General features: G+C 36.2%; 5 protein-coding genes across 13 annotated transcripts in view; 4 read left to right on the top strand and 1 right to left on the bottom strand.

The window, feature by feature from the left end:
• Positions 1-369: 369 nt before the first annotated feature.
• Positions 370-2,260, top strand: LOC136349529 (uncharacterized). Its single transcript, XM_066301144.1, has 4 exons — positions 370-620; positions 692-951; positions 1,008-1,195; positions 1,252-2,260. The coding sequence occupies exons 1-4, from the start codon at positions 384-386 to the stop codon at positions 1,500-1,502; spliced, it is 936 nt and encodes a 311-aa protein (XP_066157241.1). The 5' UTR covers positions 370-383; the 3' UTR covers positions 1,503-2,260.
• Positions 2,261-2,910: 650 nt separating this feature from the next.
• Positions 2,911-5,116, top strand: LOC136349542 (uncharacterized). 4 transcript variants are annotated; one of them, XM_066301186.1, is made up of 6 exons: positions 2,911-3,184; positions 3,794-4,050; positions 4,113-4,300; positions 4,354-4,536; positions 4,600-4,657; positions 4,786-5,116. In XM_066301186.1, the coding sequence occupies exons 1-5, from the start codon at positions 2,969-2,971 to the stop codon at positions 4,617-4,619; spliced, it is 864 nt and encodes a 287-aa protein (XP_066157283.1). In that variant the 5' UTR covers positions 2,911-2,968; the 3' UTR covers positions 4,620-4,657; positions 4,786-5,116. The 4 variants fall into 4 exon arrangements, with proteins under 4 accessions (XP_066157283.1, XP_066157293.1, XP_066157274.1 ...); XM_066301196.1 differs by lacking the exon at positions 4,600-4,657; XM_066301177.1 differs by having other exon boundaries at positions 4,600-5,116.
• Positions 5,117-5,681: 565 nt separating this feature from the next.
• LOC136349537 (uncharacterized) lies at positions 5,682-7,146 on the top strand. Its single transcript, XM_066301154.1, has 4 exons — positions 5,682-6,318; positions 6,366-6,625; positions 6,677-6,864; positions 6,915-7,146. Exons 1-4 carry the CDS (start codon positions 6,100-6,102, stop codon positions 7,127-7,129), a joined length of 882 nt encoding a protein of 293 aa, XP_066157251.1. The 5' UTR covers positions 5,682-6,099; the 3' UTR covers positions 7,130-7,146.
• Positions 7,147-7,284: 138 nt separating this feature from the next.
• On the top strand, positions 7,285-10,947 carry LOC136349522 (post-GPI attachment to proteins factor 6). Its single transcript, XM_066301134.1, has 4 exons — positions 7,285-7,912; positions 8,254-8,496; positions 8,550-9,788; positions 9,996-10,947. Exons 1-4 carry the CDS (start codon positions 7,684-7,686, stop codon positions 10,658-10,660), a joined length of 2,376 nt encoding a protein of 791 aa, XP_066157231.1. The 5' UTR covers positions 7,285-7,683; the 3' UTR covers positions 10,661-10,947.
• Positions 10,948-11,149: 202 nt separating this feature from the next.
• Positions 11,150-17,778, bottom strand: part of NaCP60E (Na channel protein 60E) — a 74,512-nt gene continuing 67,883 nt past the window's right edge. For 4 of the 6 annotated variants that reach the window (XM_066301081.1, XM_066301087.1, XM_066301105.1 and 1 more), the window contains 12 exons: positions 17,623-17,727; positions 17,373-17,564; positions 17,036-17,324; positions 16,784-16,977; positions 16,182-16,323; positions 15,800-16,133; positions 15,521-15,740; positions 15,334-15,473; positions 14,950-15,284; positions 14,138-14,260; positions 13,787-13,813; positions 11,150-13,453 (listed from right to left, as the gene is read on the bottom strand). In XM_066301081.1, coding sequence (XP_066157178.1) covers positions 13,050-13,453; positions 13,787-13,813; positions 14,138-14,260; positions 14,950-15,284; positions 15,334-15,473; positions 15,521-15,740; positions 15,800-16,133; positions 16,182-16,323; positions 16,784-16,977; positions 17,036-17,324; positions 17,373-17,564; positions 17,623-17,727 — 2,505 coding nt within the window. In that variant the 3' untranslated portion in view covers positions 11,150-13,049. Of the gene's footprint in view, positions 13,454-13,786; positions 13,814-13,918; positions 13,953-14,137; positions 14,261-14,949; positions 15,285-15,333; positions 15,474-15,520; positions 15,741-15,799; positions 16,134-16,181; positions 16,324-16,783; positions 16,978-17,035; positions 17,325-17,372; positions 17,565-17,622; positions 17,728-17,778 lie in introns of all 6 variants that reach the window. The other 2 variants (XM_066301123.1, XM_066301114.1) reach the window with 2 other exon arrangements.

The following is a 17,778-nucleotide window of genomic DNA, read 5'->3' as shown; positions in this document are numbered from 1 at the left end:
AATCTAGCAAGTTTCAAACCCATAACGTTTTGTTGCGAAAACTCCACAATTTCATAACTTGATAGTAAATGTGTATAAAATAATGGAACAAATTCAAATGTTCTATAATCTTCGGCAACTGAAATTCATCTTAAGAATAGTTTTATGTGATTTTAGATGCAAAAGTTTTGAAATCATCAGAACTTCGATTAAAACAAGGTCATTGCTTCAGCGAATACAATGATCCCAACTTTGTAACTACTACAATTATCGTGATTATGCCACTTTTACAATTTGAGATAAGGAGACTATCATTGTTTTGTTAAGGATGATCATTAGTCTATGGGTAATATTATCTAACTGCTCCAGATTTGTTTTATGTATAGGAGCGTTGGTAACAGTTAATGAAAAGTATTATACACAGCAACACGATGAGTAACGATATTTTAAAACAACTTAACCTTGATGATATCAAAGAATTGGCAAACATTTACGAGAAACAGAAACAAACATTTCCTTATATACACAGTTTCATCCAGAACTGCATCAAAGCCCTGGAAATTGGGATGAAGGAATATGTGACCATTTATTCGCCTGGAGATTTCTGGAGAAAAGATGGTACATTCATTGCTTCAATGCCAGTAAGTTTCATCAGACTACGACCATTATGTGGTCTACACTTTTATTTAATAAAAAAATTATTTTTTTTAAGAACTACGGGCCCGATATAGTTCTTCATAGTTTAGACCCTTCAGGGAAAAACTTACAGGACGCGCTACTAAAAAGCTCAAAATTCAAGTTCCTCAAAGACCCTTCGAGGTACTATACCTGCTTTTATGCAGTGCACGAGTGGTTTTTTCCTAAAATACTGCAAATGACTTCAGAGCATTTCAAACTTAACGTTAGTTATGCTGAAGAGATGTTTGTGATGTGTCTGGAAAAGGAGAAAGCACTGCAGTTTGATATTACCCAGTATAGAACTCCAGCACAATTTTTGATATGCACTTAATATAGATCGAGATTTTAAGGTGTCCTGATGAAGTCTACGTTGCAGCAATACAACCTGAAGACTTTCAGGTTATAAAGCAACACTGGCCATATTCTTGGAAATCCACAGAACGAAAACTAGAGGATTGGACCAAATTGAAAAATGGCTTTGGGGTTTATTTGAAATCTAATAACAAACTTGTATCTTGGGTTACTTCTTCATGTCTAGGTCACTACCTTCTTGATTGTCTAGTTGCTAGAATTTATATAGGAACATTTCTGCAGGTCAAATGTGCGCCCTACAAACTCTTGACGAACACAAAAAAAAGGGATATGCACAATTGGTAATCAAGCACATGGCCAAGTATCTGGCAGAACTAGGATTTGATTGCTGTGGAACTGTACACCCCACGAACGTAGCTTCGTTGGAATTATTCTCAAAATTGGGATTCAACAGTATATATAAATGTGCTTATATTTGTATAGTTCATAAGGGCCAAAGTCCTGAGGTGGATGATAAACTTCCATCACATTGAATGAAGCATTAGAAAAAAATTGGTATACGGGATTATATCAAATTCGCCAGTCACTATGGGAGTCTCAAAAACGGTAAAAAATAGAAAATCGGTTAAATTAAGGCAAACTTATGCATATTCATGCCTAACAAAACCAGCTTTCAAAATTTAGAAAATTCCGCTTGGTTTCGGAAATAAAAAGAAAATATTTTCTGCAGAATTTTTTATACGTTTTTTCGTGAGCTTATTTGAAGATATTTCCTTAGATAAATCTCAATTTTTCATAGATACTTTTCCTTATCCGGAGAATGACACCGCCAGATTTTTCATGTGACATTTCGGACTTTCGGAACGATCACGAGTTGAATTTTTTACTTACTGGTTTGGTATTTTTATTTCATTTTTTGAAAGTCCTTGATTTTCTGAATAAAGCTTTGTGAATCTTTTAAGAAATATACTATAGAAAATAAAACCGCATATAAAAAATGTACACGGTGATGATTTCGAAAATTCGAAAGAAAAAATTCGAGAGCCCTGTCTTGTAGAGAATAGAGGTGCCAATGACGAGGTGAAATTTATTTTTAAGTATCTTTCCAAATAATTTTAGAATGAAATAAAAACAATTTTAACAAATATCAGTTAATCTCGACTCTGTTCAAGAGCCAACCGCATTTTTCATAAAGTTTTATGAACGTAATTTTTGTCAGTATACAAATGCACAATTTATCTGATTTTATATATATTCCTACTAATTGAGTAAACTGATATTGGAGTACCAAGTTCCTTCGTACCCGAGTTTCTTTCGCCAAAACTTTCTATAAGAGAAGTAAAATCCAGGGGTTACTTCTCCATTTACCTGAAACCTTTTGGAACATTACTAAATATACGAGTTAGATTTACCATAGATTTTCACATGATATATTTTGGTCTTAAGGGGAGCGGAGGAAAAATCATCGAATTATCTGGTTTTAGACGGATAATGAAAAATCGCACATTTAAAATCACGTTTGCTCAAGATTCCAACGATTTTCTCACTGGTGCAAACAAAATGATTTCTTGTTAAGATATTTAAATGCTAATGTTTCCGCAAAATATGTACATACTGTGTAATGTAATCTAAACATTAAGCATGAAACTACGTTACAAAAACATTATATTTCAACAATGCTCCACGTCGATTGTTTTCGAGAACCAGAAACAGTTACGTTCTTATTATAATCCCAATGGACGTAGAAATATGCATTCAATTTTCAGTTTCATGGGATATTTTGCTGAACTGTGACATCTCTTAACTCTTCTCACTCCCGTCCCATGTGGTCCATCCAATACCTCATCTATACCCTATCATAATACATGTTTTACTTAAAGTATATTACCAGGCAATTGACTGCATAATTTTCTCTCACTCTATATGTAACAGGAAAATCACAACTGCTTGTAACAAACAACTAGTGATTTCTCTAGGCAATGGTAGAGTTTGTACTAAAATGAACTTCAGAGACGATATCTTGGAAGAATTATCCACAGCTGATATTGCAGATTTGGCTAAAATCTACGAAAAACACGAAACAGAGCTGCCTCACCTGCACAGCTTTTTGCAGATGTGCCTCAAATCCAGGAATATGGGAATGACGGACTACGTCCATGTTTATTCACCTAAAAGCTGCTGGAAAGAGGATGGCACCTTCCTTGCCAGTGTACCAGTAAGTTTTACTCACATTATACAGGGTGACTCAATATTCAGGGCAAAAAACTTAGGAACATATTTTGGAGATGAAAATAACACTTTTTCCTATATACGTTAGTCCGGCAATGACTATTTTTCAATATACAGGGTGTTGAAATATTGTCATGATCAAAATTTATAGTTACTTATGACAGCGTAGTTTGACAGTTCTACGCCTTTCCTGTCAAATTTGTTGACAGTTTAATTTGGCTGAAAGTTAGCATATTTTTCCTGGTTTTTAAAATTTTAAAGTTGTTTCGGCCACTTTATTATTGAAATTTAATAAATTTCACTATTGTTTTATTTTTTGTAAAAATCTGTTTTCTGCCTGTATCATTTCTACGAATATTATATTTCAACAAATTTCACCGAAAAAGCGTAGCAGTGTTAACTACGCCTAGCCAGAGTCTACTATGAATTTTGCTAATAACAATTCTCTAACACCCTATATATCGAAAACTGAGCATTTGTAGACCCATGTTTAGAGAAAAGATAGTTTTATTTTCACCTCATAAATGCGCTCCTAAACTCATTATACAAAATTTTGGATCACTCTGTAGAAGTGTTTATCATTTTCTGCTTTAAGAATCATGGCCATGAAATTATTCTTCACAGTCTGGATAACACTGGAAAAAAATTAATGAAGGGTCTCGAGGAAACGCAGAGATTTAAATTCCTAACTAATCCTGCAAGAATTTATACCTACTTCTATGCAGTGCACCAAGATTTTTTCCCTAAAGTGTACGATTTTGTTGCAAATGTTCGTCAATATGAAATTTATTCTGCAAATAAGCCAAACATGTGGTGCTTGAGGAAGGAGAAGGCCTTAATGTTGAATACCACGTAAGCCAGTAAGTTGGATAATTTGAAATATCAAAAATTTTCAAAATATAATTTGCTTTCAGGTGCCCTGAAGGAGTGTACGTTAAAGAACTTGAGTCTGAGGACATAGGGACTATAGTCGACAATTGGGAGCTGAGTTTTGCCGAAGCTGGCCAGAAACTGGAAAATTGGTTGAAACTCAGGAAAGGATTTGGTGTGTACCTTGCCAAAGATGATAAGTTATTGTCATGGATCTCCCCTTCGTGTTTTGGTAATTAGCACCTTATTAAATACGTTCAAAACTCATGGCTCCAATTTTTTTAGGCCAAATGGCTGCTTTGCAAACTCTAGACGAACACAAAAGGAAGGGATATGGTTCTCTGGTAGTTAAGCATATGGCTAAATATCTGGCTGAAGAAGGTTTTGACTGTTGTGGGACAGTCAATCCTGAAAATAAAGCTTCTGAGGCTGTTTTAAAGAAGCTGGGTTTTGAAGTGCTGTTTCAATGTCAGTATATTGCTGTTTATAACAAGTATTAAACTTGTATTACCATATTCTTTTTTTTTTAAGTATCCAACGTTAATTTTTAACACTCCCCTAATATTTGCATGGACGCGAAAGGAAATTGGTACGTTGTTTTCTTTCGTTTCCGTTAAAATTTAACATCGTTCAATAACACTTTTTAACTATGCCTCTTACCTAGAGTAACAAGAAAATATTTATAATTTAATTTTTATTGGGGAATTTCTTTTTTAGAATTTATTACGATGATAAATTTCAAAAAGCACCTCTGTTCTCAACATATAAAAAAACACAATATGCAGCCAAATTCCTAAAGCCGTATGTTTCCAACACGTCTGCCATTGGTTTTTCTTTAGATCAGGCATAATGTAAAAAGGTTATTTCAGGTTAGTTTAGGCCACCCTTCAACGTAAAATTTATTCAATAATCGTTAAATAAACATAATTTTTACAGAACGGGGGCTTATGAAATGCCGGATATCCATGGACGATATTCAAAAATAATGTGCGTACGTGCTGTGTGTAGATCGATCAGTATCAATAAAAACAAAGTTTTAATTAAAAAATATATGGGTTTTATGTGAAGATTGAGCGGTAACTTTCTCGTATATGTAATTTTTATCAGATTGTCGAATATGAGGTTTACGTCACCTTTTCAGGATTGACTGGCTTATAATTATAAAACAATAAAGACGTTTAAAGCTCTATCTATTACAATCAAATTCGATTATTAACAGCGTTCAGGAATTAAGAAACATAGATGAAGTTTCCTGAAAATCCAACGAATTTTAGGAAAATTTTTTACTTATGCAACTGCTATTAGAAAGACCCATTGTCATGCTTTATAACTCCAAACTAGTACACTAATTTATTGCTTTGCTCTTTTTGTCAATAAATTCTATTATACGGCTAAAATGTTAAAAATTAAAAAATATATAGATTATTTATCTCTAAATAGGCTATTTCATGGAAGTTAAATTTTCGCAATAACTGCTCACCCAAGAGCCCTACGGGCTCTAAATCGCCCACAATTTTTAAGTTATTAAAAACTGGGATTACTTCGGTTATCAACCACCAATTCGATTGTCTTCCCAAAATTTCAAAAATATATAGTGTTCAATAACAAAAGTACAAATTTATGTCTCTTTTGGAAAAGAGCTACAGTTAGAGGCTCTATGCCAATTCTAGATAACCGTGGGCAGTGATATGCCTCTAGAATTGTCCGGACTAGTTATTTTTCCTAAAAGTGTCCTCTTCCGGTACCTCTTAGAGTTTGTCCGAGACGAGTGTACTAAAATTACATTTACTTCACTCTATAAAATTTTTACTATTAAACACTGTGTAGGGGTTCGAGATTCTATAAATCATTCAAGGTTAAAAAGCTAAAAAATCAACAATAACAAAACTTTAATCACGGAGATAATTGAACAATCATGTAATTAAACAAGCTCGTTAATTGTTTCTCAACATGCTCATGCAGCTAGTAATAACGAAATACTGTGTTGGTATCAATAAATTACTGTCTAAGACATTGCAATTGAACTGAAAAATGTCACAAAATCAAGATATCTTAGTCGAACTAAACAACAATGAACTACAAGAACTTGCCCAAATGTACTGCCCCTATAAACGGAAATTCCACATGATCTACAGCTTTCTACAAACAAGTTTAAGGTCCAAATCCATTCATGGCATGGAAAATTTTGTCCAAATTTACTCACCAAACGGCAGCTGGCGCTATGATGGCACCTTTATCGCATCAATGCCGGTAAGAATTATTAGCTTTCATAAATAACTACTAAAAGAGATAAACAGTCCTATGGGCATGACATAGTAGCCCATAGCTTAGATTCTTCTGGAAGAAACCTCACTGATGGTCTCAAGTTCACCAAGAGGTTCAAATTTGGAGCGAATGCTTCTAGAGATTACACGTTGTTTTATGCCATCCATGAACAGTTCTCATCTAAAATTGCAGAAGTTTTCGCTGAAACTGCGAATTACAAAATTGAATCTACAAAGGTTGGAATGTGGACTTTGGATGAAGAAGAAGCTTTGTCATTTTCTTCTAAAGATTGGTAATTTCTTAAAGATAGAAGGTTCCTAATAGCAGATTTTTTTCGAATCAGGGAAGTTCCTACTGCTTATATTGAAGAGATGGTGCCTAGCGAAATTACCTTGATAAATAGCGTGTGGCCGCATCGTTATCGGCACTCTGAGGATAAACATTTAGACTGGCTAAAAGTTGGTCTAGGATATGGAGTTCATCTAAGACCCACTGGAAACCTAGTGGCATGGGTGAAAACCTCATGTTTAGGTGTGCTGAGTACCTCTAGATAAGGCAAAAAAAACATATAAATTTTATAGGTCAGTTATGTGCCCTACAAACCTTGGAAAAATATAAAAGAAGAGGTTTTGCAGCTGCACTAATCAAGCGCATATCTTATGAGCTGGCTAAGAACGGTTTTGACCCATGCGCACTCGTAATTACTGAAAATACTGCATCAAAAAGCCTGATGGAAAAGTTGGGATTCAAGAATCAATATAATTGTGTTTTTATCGAAGTGTACAATAAAAAATAAACTTCCGATATTCCTAATTACTTAACTTCAACTTGTAGTGGTGCCAACTGGCCTAGTCACTGATGCATTTTTAGAAATTAATTCATGGAATCGTTTTTCGGAGAATCTTAGGCACACATTTCACCTTTAAAAATTATGTACTATCCTCAGAAATAGATGGAACTCTAATTCAACTAAAATCTAACTTAAATTAGTTAACATATATTCAAACCAATACTTTCCCATTTTTGATATCGATATTTTCATATCGGTATCGATTTAGAATTTTAAGTTTCTGTTAGCCGGACTGCGGATCATCGAACACTCCGATTTAGGTCTCAATGTCATAATTTTTGACATATGAGGTTAAGTTAATGTTTGTATTTCCTGGATACGAAATTTGACAATGATTATAATTAATTACCCTGTTGTAAATATGACACAGATCAGTGTGAGATAGAGTTCTGGGATGATTAACCTTATTTCCACTTCCACCATTATTGAATACCCATATTTGTTATGTATTCGAACAAATAAAGTTTTGAATGCAAATGGTGGAGCTCCATTAAAGCAAGATGTGGAAGATAAAATCATGGATTGAGCTTTCCATAATTTCGATTTTGCCCCTTGTATATAGCCTTATACAAGATGAAGACCTTCAGCTTTTATCCATTACACATAGTTCATCCCTAGAAAAGTATCTGACTTATTCCCATTCCGTTATTATGCATTTTGAGATACCCCCAAATACCATCTTTGCTTCATTTGTATTTGTAGCTTTGGAACAAGATTTGTCTATTTTTGGTAAGTGTAGATTTTATTTACTTAAAATACTGTGCCAACCAGTAAGTTGCAACAATGCTTCAGCAATTTGATTTTCTTACTGAAACAAAAATGCAGACCGAATGCAGTTTTTGTTTAAATAGTTGTAGGTACAAGACGATTTCAACAAGGCTACATTAATAGCTGGATATAATAGAAAATGGTTTAAAGTAGAATTATTATAATTATAATTCTTTTTAAAATATGGCCAATGTGCTCTTATTAGAACTAAAAATCAAAATATAGGAAAAATAAACAGAAGCATATGCTTTAACATTTTTTAGTATAGCAGTATTCCCTGAATATTAAAAATTCCCTTCTAGGTTGTTCAACTAGAAATGTATCTCTCTACCTTAAACATGCATCCATCCCACTTGTCAACCCCGATGGGACGAAAATTCCCAAAGAATTCAAAGAAATATCCAGACCTGAAATACATAACATTGAATTTTTAAGTGACGAAAAAAAGTCCTACATCAATATCACTTCCCCTGACCCAGGAATGTATTATGCAGCCACATTTTTAGCTTATGAAGACCCAAGATATGAAAAAATATCCCAGCAAGGTATGAATGGCTCAGCAAGGTAAATTTTATATGTAGAAAATGTGGATTTTCAGGCCTTAGTCAGTCTTGTGAAGCTTCAGTTGATGCCTTGCTTTATGTATCAAAAATTGAACCTCCAATTATAATAACTGAAAATCGGTTGATTGATGTTTTTGGACAGACAAATATGACTCAATATTTTAGATTTTTGATCCCCAGAGATTTAGATCATGTAATATTAAACATTCCTCAAAGTTCAAATGAAATTTTGATAAGAGTTGGATCTGGAAAACCTCCCACTTCAAGTGTCTTTTTATTGGAGAAAACTATAAATTCCTCTTCTCAGATGATATTTGCAGTGCAACCTCAGACTTGGTATTATATTTCATTTGATTTTCAATTAAAAACAGATCTCAGCTTCCATGTGCGGTATTTTTCCAACATGGCGTCCTCAGGCCAGAATTTCATTGCTCAATCTCTTGGGAATATCACGTTGTACAACATGTCGGTGGTTACAAAAACCTACAACACTCACATACTTACCAATAATGAACAATATGTTAGGTACCCACTCCTCAGGGAGGCCTCAACGGAGAGTTACATGTTTTCCTATAAACTCCAACCAGAAATGGGAAACACCATGTTTCTCCCAGTCAATGTGACCTCTAAGAAATTTTCAGTACTAAAATTCAACTTACAACAGGGTTCTGACATTGGAGGAACATTGCAGTATATATTAGCCTTCAAACCTCGCGTTTCCAGAAATTCTCATTGGATCCAAGTTCTCAAAGAACCTGAGAACCATATAATCCTTGGATGTATTCAAAGGAATGAAATAGCTGTTCCAACTTGGCCGAAAAATTGCGTTTCTAGTCAAACTACCTCAGTTTCTCCTTTGGTTCTCAATGAAACCACAACAAATTCCACTCTGTTAATTCCCTATCCTGAAAGCGGAGTGTGGTATGCTTCATTTAAGTTATTTTGCGGTAAATGTGAACCCTGTAACTGCTCTGAGAGCTGCAAACATGAATATGAGGTCTGTATCGTCAAATGTGAGCTGAACTGCATTGATGGGTGTGAAGATTGCCAAGAGAGTTGCAGAAAGACGGTGCTAAGCAAGGAAACGTGCAATCAATGCGATTGTGATGGGCCCTGTTTGAGAAATAGTTCCAACGTGTGTAATACGAGCATAGTTTTCGACGTGAGTTCGAAACCATGCTATTTTGGAGGCTGTGGAAGTCAGGGAAGGTGTGGATTATTTATTTCTGAAGGGGTGGCCTATTCTTCGTGTCTCTGTTCCAACAATTACAGAGGTAAGTCATTTGATGGTATTTTTGTTCTTTTTTTTATGGTTTTCGAGTATTTTATGTTTATTTTTTTGTGTCAGTGTAGCTTTATGATTTTAATATCCTTATTACAACTGAAAAATTGCAATTTTTTAGTTATTCCTAAAAAAAGAGAGTTCGTTGTTTTTCTTTCATGCATTTTACACTTTCTCATTGCCTTTGTCTTCTTTCCAGGTTTCGACTGCTCAGACGACTCTCTAGCCACCCCATACTATTTAGTTTTACTTGAATTTTTGTTCCTCATAATAAGCAATATCCTATTCATTCCTGCCGTCTACATAGCTTATAAACGCAAATATTACCTTGAAGCCCTAGTCTATTTCTCCATTTTCCTCTCCTCCTCCTTCTACCATGCCTGCGACGCGGGCGAAAACGTTCTCAGTTTCTGCATCTTCCGCTTGGTAGCGTTGCAATTCGCCGATTTTTTCTCAGCTCTCCTGGCCATATGGCTGACCCTCCTTGCTATAGCAGACTTACCCCCTTTGCAACTATCCCTACTTCAAATGTGCGGCGCAATGATCATTTCTTTTTGTGTCACTCTTAACCGTTACTCCTTGTGGATATTTGCCCTTCCCTCCGCTATAGGCATTGTGATAATTGGGATAAGTTGGTATTTGAAATACAGGAAGTTTAGATGTAGATTCATAGATAGGGGATATCTATATATTTATTTGCCGCTAGGGAGTGTTGTAGTTTTGGTGGGTTTGATAATATACGCGCTCTTGCAAACTCAGAGAAATTACATGTATTTGCATTCCCTATGGCACATGATAATGGCAGCAGGAGTGTGTCTTTTGCTACCCAAACCCAATACATTCCAGGCCGCAGTATTATTGTGATATTCCTATTTTTGTAAAGCTTAATGTGTAATCTTGTTAACAAAGTATTCTTTTGCAATCGAACAAAATTTGAAAAGTGTTAGTTTTATACAACGTTGTTAATATTATTGTTCCTTATGATTGTAAGAGCCGACGGGTAAACATAGCTTGGATTGATTTTTATTCTTTTATTTTTGCCCATAATAAATGACGATGTGATATATCTGAACTACTTGCGTTAAAGAGACGTGATTTTCAAAGGTATGCGTGACAGATTTGCAATAATATATTCTTTATGTTGAAATCGAGACCTCTTGTCTTATTTTTGAACAGTTTATCTTATCCTCTCGAATTAAATTAGACTTCCTTACTGCAAACGCGCATTGGACTTCGTACCAAGTTTACCCTTTCACATTGATGGTGTGGCCGTTGTAGTATATGGAACATGATAATATGACTCATCCAACACAAAAGAGGTACAAAATAATATAATGGATAAGTAAATTACAATTTTCAATTAATAACAGTATTTATTATCGCATTCCTTCTTCGATATAATCTATAATAGTAAAATGTATGATTGTATTGTAATAATATTCTCTTTAGGCGTTTTCAAAATTTAATTGACGTAACATAACTGCACCCCTACCTAACATTATTATCTAATAATATTATCAACAATAATAAAAACCTTTCCTATAATATGTAAGTTGTAACTAAGATAACACTATACAGAATCAAATATGTACAAGCGCTATTTACATAATCGTGAATATTACATCCTGCCTGACTTAGGACTTAGGAAATGTTGCCTTAATCTCGGAAAACATCAAAACGATTCCTCATATTGTTTCAGGGCCTATTTTGCCTTTAAATATTTCTACGGTTCGCTTTTATATTTAGAATTAATCTACACCTTAAGGTCATTTTATCCTTTTTTTGATGCGTCAAAGAAACATAATATCACTTTGCTAATATCTACTCTAGATTCAATACAGAGAACTGCAGACCAACATCTTGCAGTTTTGCTAAAATCAGACTTTATCTTTGTGATTGTCCTTGATTCGGAAAAATTGGTGCTAAAATTGGTTAATATGCGAAAAGGGTGTTCTGTTCCCACTTGGGCTGCAAAGTTCAAAGCGAATTGTTAAGACGATTTTAAGGTAGTGAGAGAATAACCAGAAGCAAAATCCACAGCAATGGAATATAATGTACTGTTCAACGAATGACGAATATAGCATTTTCTGTAGCTGGGAGAATAGTGTAATTAGTAATGATGTCGAATTACAGAAAATTACTTTCGACGAATGAAACACCATACTTTTTCTACGACCATGAATGATGCAAACGGTAAATAAATTATTAAACCGTTTATTTATTATTAACATCGCCAGCCGCACACGCTATGCTTCGACAATACTGGTGCATATTATAGGCACAAGGGATGTTCTGTCTACAAAAATGATAATGACATTCTTCCCTATCATTAATCCTATCGTTATTGCTAGCGACGATCTTATTTGGCTCTGGGAATTTGGGTACAATAAACCGACTCTCTGATTCTTCTTCCTAGAAAAAGGTTAACCACCACCATAATTTTCGAAGCTTCATGCTGCATAATATCACAATCTCATCAAACTGCGTCAATTTTGTAACGTTTAGACATGTGAAGCTAAAGATTTCCTCGAAACCGATAGCAATGAATACAAGAAGCCTAAAATATATCAAAGAAGCTGTAATAATGTGTTTCCATCAGTGACTGGGTCAAATTCTCAAAGGTGAGCACAGGTTTAGTGCTGCCCCATCATGAAAATTTATATTGAAACCTAACACCGAAGTCTTTTGAAGTTGTCTGTTAGAGAACTGATCAAGATTTAAAAAGGTGTGCATTATTTGAATCGACCTTTCATATGAAAGGGATAAAATCTGGAGTATAACTTCAGGTGGTGAAATAGATAAATGAGAGGAATACAACAATGCTTCAGTGCTGGTACGCTCAACCAAAAACTTAGCTTAAAAATACCCGATAATATGCTCTCCTCGTTATTTTTCTGCATAACTGACACCCAGAATATAATCAAAACGATAACAACTATTAAAATTGAATTAAATCTCAATAAGACTCGTTTGTCCCTTCATGTCTCTGCAAAACCTCATGGCAACAATTTCGGATTTTTACCTGAGTTTGTACCCTCTCCCCTAACTTAAATAACCTTTCAAGTCTGCAATAAGAGTAAGAATCTTTCAGAGAAGTAGGCCATTGATGTAATAGAAGACTCATTACTAGGGAGACAAATCTTCACTCAGCTTTGGCAGGGCAACGAAGCGAATCCTTATGACTATATTATTATCACAAAAATAAAATTATTTCTAACTTACTGACTAACTAGTCTACCAGAGGAAGCTAAGATCAGCTACCGCTTGCACCCTCATCTCGGCTCTCCGGAGGAGAAACCATTGTCACTCCCTGGTCTTCACTGGAAGTGACGGTTGTAATAAGCTTTGTCCTCTCTTGATCATCTTCCTGGTTGTACTCCTCACTCTCCCTATGCACTAACACTTGCACTACCGTGGACTCACTATTTTGCCTGTTTAAGGCCGGCTTACTGATCGCCCCTTCGGGGGAGGCTTCGGTCACTAGAATGGCCACGTCGGAGCTATAGGTGCACTTTTCAGATTGCGTCCTATGACAGCCGCTAGTAGAGGTCACTGAGGTGGGCCGTACCTTGACCGATCCTGCTCTTTTACGGCGAACGATGCTACCTCTCTTCATCGGGAGTTCTTCGGCCATCGAAGGGTGAAGAGTCACTGGTCCTTAAAAATATTCTCTGATATATTGGGTTGCTGTTATTTTGAATAAAGTGGAGTTTGTTGTGAAATTTTGAATCATTCACGACTGCGTAAATTTAATGCATGGCAGTCCTGAATGAAAATGTTGATCAAAACGTTCACGTGATTGCAATTGTTTGGGGTTGAACGCTCCTTAATAGTTGAATTTTACTATACAACTCTGATAACTTTAGGCTAAAGAAAGCATGTAATGCAATTGAGTGCTAGCTGTATTCATTATGGCCTAGAAAGCAATGCCAGGTAACAGTACGTTGCTGGAAAAGCGTATTTTGCAATAAGATACTCGTTTAATGTTACCTAACAGGACCACATCCCAAGGAGACACTAGGGAATTTAATCTAGCTATAGTAAGGCCAAGCAAGGAACGTTTCAAGTGTTTTTCAGCTCTTGGCTTATAGTTAGATAAGAGAGGTACCTACGAACACTTACCCAGCATTCGAATAGTGAATGCTCATGTCTGAGGCTTTAAAAAATGCGTTATTGTTGTTATCCACGAAGTTAACACATGTTTTACCCAGAAGCGAAGGACATTTTGACTTTAATTTTGAATAATGTAAGACAGCCGAATATACAAAGCGATAAGGACAAAGAGTTTTTAAATAAATGTTATTCACAGTAAATGAAGTAGGTTGGCGTAAACTTTATTACCTTGAATTTTGAATTCTTTTTTCAATGTTACTGGGGAAGTTGCTGTGCTGGAAGAGTCTGGCCTTTCCACGGCATCTTGGTGCTTAAGGAAGAAATTATAAAGGCTTCTTCGCCGAGGTCCACCTGTAAAAATTACCAAGCGCATTACGAACTGATTGTTGTAGAACTATAGTCCAGATTGAAGGCTCCTCTTTCAATATCGAGCAATGGGACTATAGATTGTCTCCTCCAGAAAAATGGAGACAATAGGACATATTATTAGTGCGGGATCTCGTATTTCAAAATAATAAGGATGAAACCTCCAATAAAATAAGTAAATACTTCTCCTCTTTTGAAGCAACGCACTAATTTTATAATTTTATAATGACAGATTACCAAACTCAGAAGTATGCACGGATACTTTGCAGAAGCAAATTTCACCTTCCAAACCATCTACAAAATAACTAATTGATCCTCTTGGATTCCCAATTAGCCAGGCAACTTGGTCGGTATGGCCTTGATGTTCTACTAGAGAGCAATCTTATTTGCATTGTGTCGAATCGCCCAACCAAAACATTTTTGGTGTTATTTAACAGAAAAAAGTCAGGTATATACGGTACGTTGTTTTACGAGTGTATTGTAAAGTTGTCTTTCTGCTACCGAACGTATTTGCGAACCGGAAGTAGTATTTCCGGGTTAAATTATACTATAGATACAACCTTCTCAACCAAACAAAGCGAACTAGGTGTAAAGAACTTGAACGTAAATAAATCAGATATAATGCCATTCGCAGGAGAATCTTATATGGATGATTTTAATACAATGTGTCTTACCTGAAGGTGTGGTAGTCTTGGGCGGAGACCCCGCTTCGGGAGTAGCCTGACTCACTTTAATACTGACCACATCGGTGGACTCGCGCCTCAAGTCCAGGTCCTCCGGGGGCACGTTGGCCGCACTAGAGAGCAAGAGCAAGGGCAAGTTTAGCCACGGCCCGCCCAGTTCGCTGAGGTCGCTAGCGTCGGAGGCCCGGGAGGACTTGCGAGAGGAGGCGCGTGACCCGCGATGCACGTGTAAGAAAGTCGAAAGGCGGCTGCGCCAATCACCTGGTGAAGATGTTTGTGTGGTCTCATCAACTTCTTCTGCTTCCCTTTCCTTCTCCTTCTTCCGCCTAGAATCCCCTATTGGCAACCAAGTGATATTTGATGACTAAAACATACCTAAGATAATCCTTCCAAGTCTTCTGCATTAGCCTGGCAGCCTTGTCTTGCCTCTTCCAAATCCTGGTTGAAGAAACAATTTCCAGTTCCTTCCTGGTCGGAAACTGCTTCTTGAACTTCACGTCCATTTGTTCTTGCAGCTAAGCAATAACTTTTATTAGTTATCTCTCAAATTTTTGCGACTTACTTGTCTAAAATTGTCAGTCTCCTCAACATGTCCCAGCACATGCTTCACAAGGGCGTGAAGAATATCCAAACAGTGGATTTTGTTGCCTTTTGCTATCGGGAGGTTGAAACTGACCAAAGCAACGGTGTTAGGCTTGGGAATGCCTAGTGGAGGATCTAGGGAAGCAATAAAGTCTGAGAGTTGTGAGAATCTGATGAATTGAGCTGCGTGAGGGTCATATCTAAGGAATATTCCAAAATATAAATTCGGTGATTTAACTTAAATTATTTGGCGACCTACTTGCTCCAGCGAATATAAAACATCTCCAAATCATCCTCAACAATTCCGATCTCCTCTTCCTGATGAGCCTGATTGAAGTTCTCCAGTATAATGGCAATATACATGTTGATAACAATCATGTAGTTGATGATTATGAAACTGGTGAAGTAGATAATTGCCAGCAAGGGATATCCGCAGTTCCCATTGGTTTGGTTTCGGTAATGGGGGTCGCAGTCTGGATACTCAATCATCAGAGCTTCAAGAACGTCATTCCAGCCGGCTGAAGTGGTGAGGCGAAACAGGAGGTGCATTGAGCGGCCGAAAGTTTCGAAATTCACCATGTCGTCCAAAGCCCCTGCAAATTCGTTTTTAAAATGGATGTGAGTGAAGAAAGACCGCTTACCTGTTTGGCGAACATGGCCGAATAGAAACATTCCGATAATGGCGTAGATGAAGGTGATGAGAGACAGTAGTGCTCCGATGTTGAATAAGGCTGGAAGGGACACTACTAAGGCAAAAAGGAGCTTTCTGATGCCTTTTGCCGCCTAAAAAATTGCGCAATTATTATATTGCTGATAGAAGAGCGGGTGATGCAGAGAGAACTAATCTCTAGAAGAAATTGAGTTACGTCTGAAAAATCTGCGGCCGAGATCTCAAAATTAAATAGCAGTTTGAAACACGCAGTTGAGCCAGTCTTAATTTTTGGAGGCTGCATTTAGGTCTTAATAGATATCTATAAAATCTTTATAGGTAAAACTGTGAAACTAAAGTAAAAGAATCTCTCCGATGATCCAAAAATTGACAGTTTCTCATTGCCAGCCTGCAGTTGTTCATTAGTGCTAGCGAATACAAGTGTGCTATACTTCTCTCTTATTTTTTGTGCCCTTTTTTTGAATATTGAATCTTAATGAAACTTCCCGGAATTTGACCAACTTTTTTGTCGCCTTCATGTTCTCTTTCAAATTAACTGACTAACTCGAATGACACAATTCCATGATTACTTACCTTTATCAGCCGTAATATCCTCCCTATTCTGAATACCCTTACAACTCTTAGCAGTGTAGGAGATACAGGGAAGTCAATCATAATATCCTCCATGAGTATCCCCAAAATCGAAGCTAGCACTAGGAGGAAATCGAACACATTCCATGGCACAGTAAAATAATGGTATCTTAATCCTATCATCTTTACAATAGCCTCTAAAATGCAAAAAATAAATGTTTTGGTCAATCCTAGCTGCTTTTCATAGCTTCTTACCTAAACTGAACACTGTAGTAAAAAATGCATTGCTAACTTCCAAAACAAAAAACACTGCATGAGGTTGTCCGTAATGTTCAATGCCCATGGACAACATGTTCAGAAATATTAATACGAAGATGGCGATTTCGAAGCGTCTCGAATTAGACAAATCATAGAACATAGCTAAAAAAGCATTCATCGGCCTCTTGATGACCTTCTGCGGCTTCTTTCTTCCCAATTTCTTCATTGCTGTATAGTAATGCTTCTGGCTTTCCGTGAGGAACATTTCCAGAACTCCTCCTTCGTACTAAAGTGATTCTTTTGTAAAATTGATTACATGTGTTTACATTCTTACCTTTTTTTTAAGCATATTAAAATTGTCAATAATAACTCCAATGAACAGATTAAGAGTGAAGAAAGACCCACAGACAATGAAGATAACGAAATAGATGTAGGCGTATAAGTTCGCTTCTCTTTTAGGTTGGAGATTTACCCCTCGGGCGTCAACTGCGTCGGCCATGACCTCCATCCACCCTTCGAAAGTTGCCTAGAAGAACTAAAATGAAAACCAAACTTCCCTACTTTAAAAGACACGTGATGCATACCACTTGAAATAAAGCCAGGTAAGCCACTCCTACGTGATCGAAGGATATTTTAGAGTTCTCCCAAGTATAATTTAATCTATTACAGTCCCATTTTGTATCAACAATCTAAAAACGAATCTGTCAATGAAAAATCTTTCTCCTTATTGAGAAAAATGT

Source organism: Euwallacea fornicatus, chromosome 2, assembly GCF_040115645.1.
Source record: "Euwallacea fornicatus isolate EFF26 chromosome 2, ASM4011564v1, whole genome shotgun sequence".
Classification (NCBI taxonomy): domain Eukaryota; kingdom Metazoa; phylum Arthropoda; class Insecta; order Coleoptera; family Curculionidae; genus Euwallacea; species Euwallacea fornicatus.
Note: the sequence above shows the minus strand (reverse complement) of the source record. Positions and strands in the feature narration are given on the sequence as shown.

Bases quoted from the DNA above. Each gene is read 5' to 3' on its own strand.
- LOC136349529 (XM_066301144.1), top strand. From the start codon at position 384: ATGAAAAGTATTATACACAGCAACACGATGAGTAACGATATTTTAAAA. The intron at 621-691 runs GTAAGTTTCATC...ATTTTTTTTAAG, and splicing joins CATTCATTGCTTCAATGCCA to AACTACGGGCCCGATATAGT. The intron at 1,196-1,251 runs GTCACTACCTTC...ACATTTCTGCAG, and splicing joins GGTTACTTCTTCATGTCTAG to GTCAAATGTGCGCCCTACAA.
- LOC136349542 (XM_066301168.1), top strand. From the start codon at position 2,969: ATGAACTTCAGAGACGATATCTTGGAAGAATTATCCACAGCTGATATT. The intron at 3,185-3,793 runs GTAAGTTTTACT...TTCTGCTTTAAG, and splicing joins CCTTCCTTGCCAGTGTACCA to AATCATGGCCATGAAATTAT. The intron at 4,051-4,112 runs GTAAGCCAGTAA...ATTTGCTTTCAG, and splicing joins GCCTTAATGTTGAATACCAC to GTGCCCTGAAGGAGTGTACG.
- LOC136349537 (XM_066301154.1), top strand. From the start codon at position 6,100: ATGTCACAAAATCAAGATATCTTAGTCGAACTAAACAACAATGAACTA. The intron at 6,319-6,365 runs GTAAGAATTATT...AGAGATAAACAG, and splicing joins CCTTTATCGCATCAATGCCG to TCCTATGGGCATGACATAGT. The intron at 6,626-6,676 runs GTAATTTCTTAA...TTTTCGAATCAG, and splicing joins TCATTTTCTTCTAAAGATTG to GGAAGTTCCTACTGCTTATA.
- LOC136349522 (XM_066301134.1), top strand. From the start codon at position 7,684: ATGTGGAAGATAAAATCATGGATTGAGCTTTCCATAATTTCGATTTTG. The intron at 7,913-8,253 runs GTAAGTGTAGAT...ATTCCCTTCTAG, and splicing joins ACAAGATTTGTCTATTTTTG to GTTGTTCAACTAGAAATGTA. The intron at 9,789-9,995 runs GTAAGTCATTTG...TCTTCTTTCCAG, and splicing joins CTGTTCCAACAATTACAGAG to GTTTCGACTGCTCAGACGAC.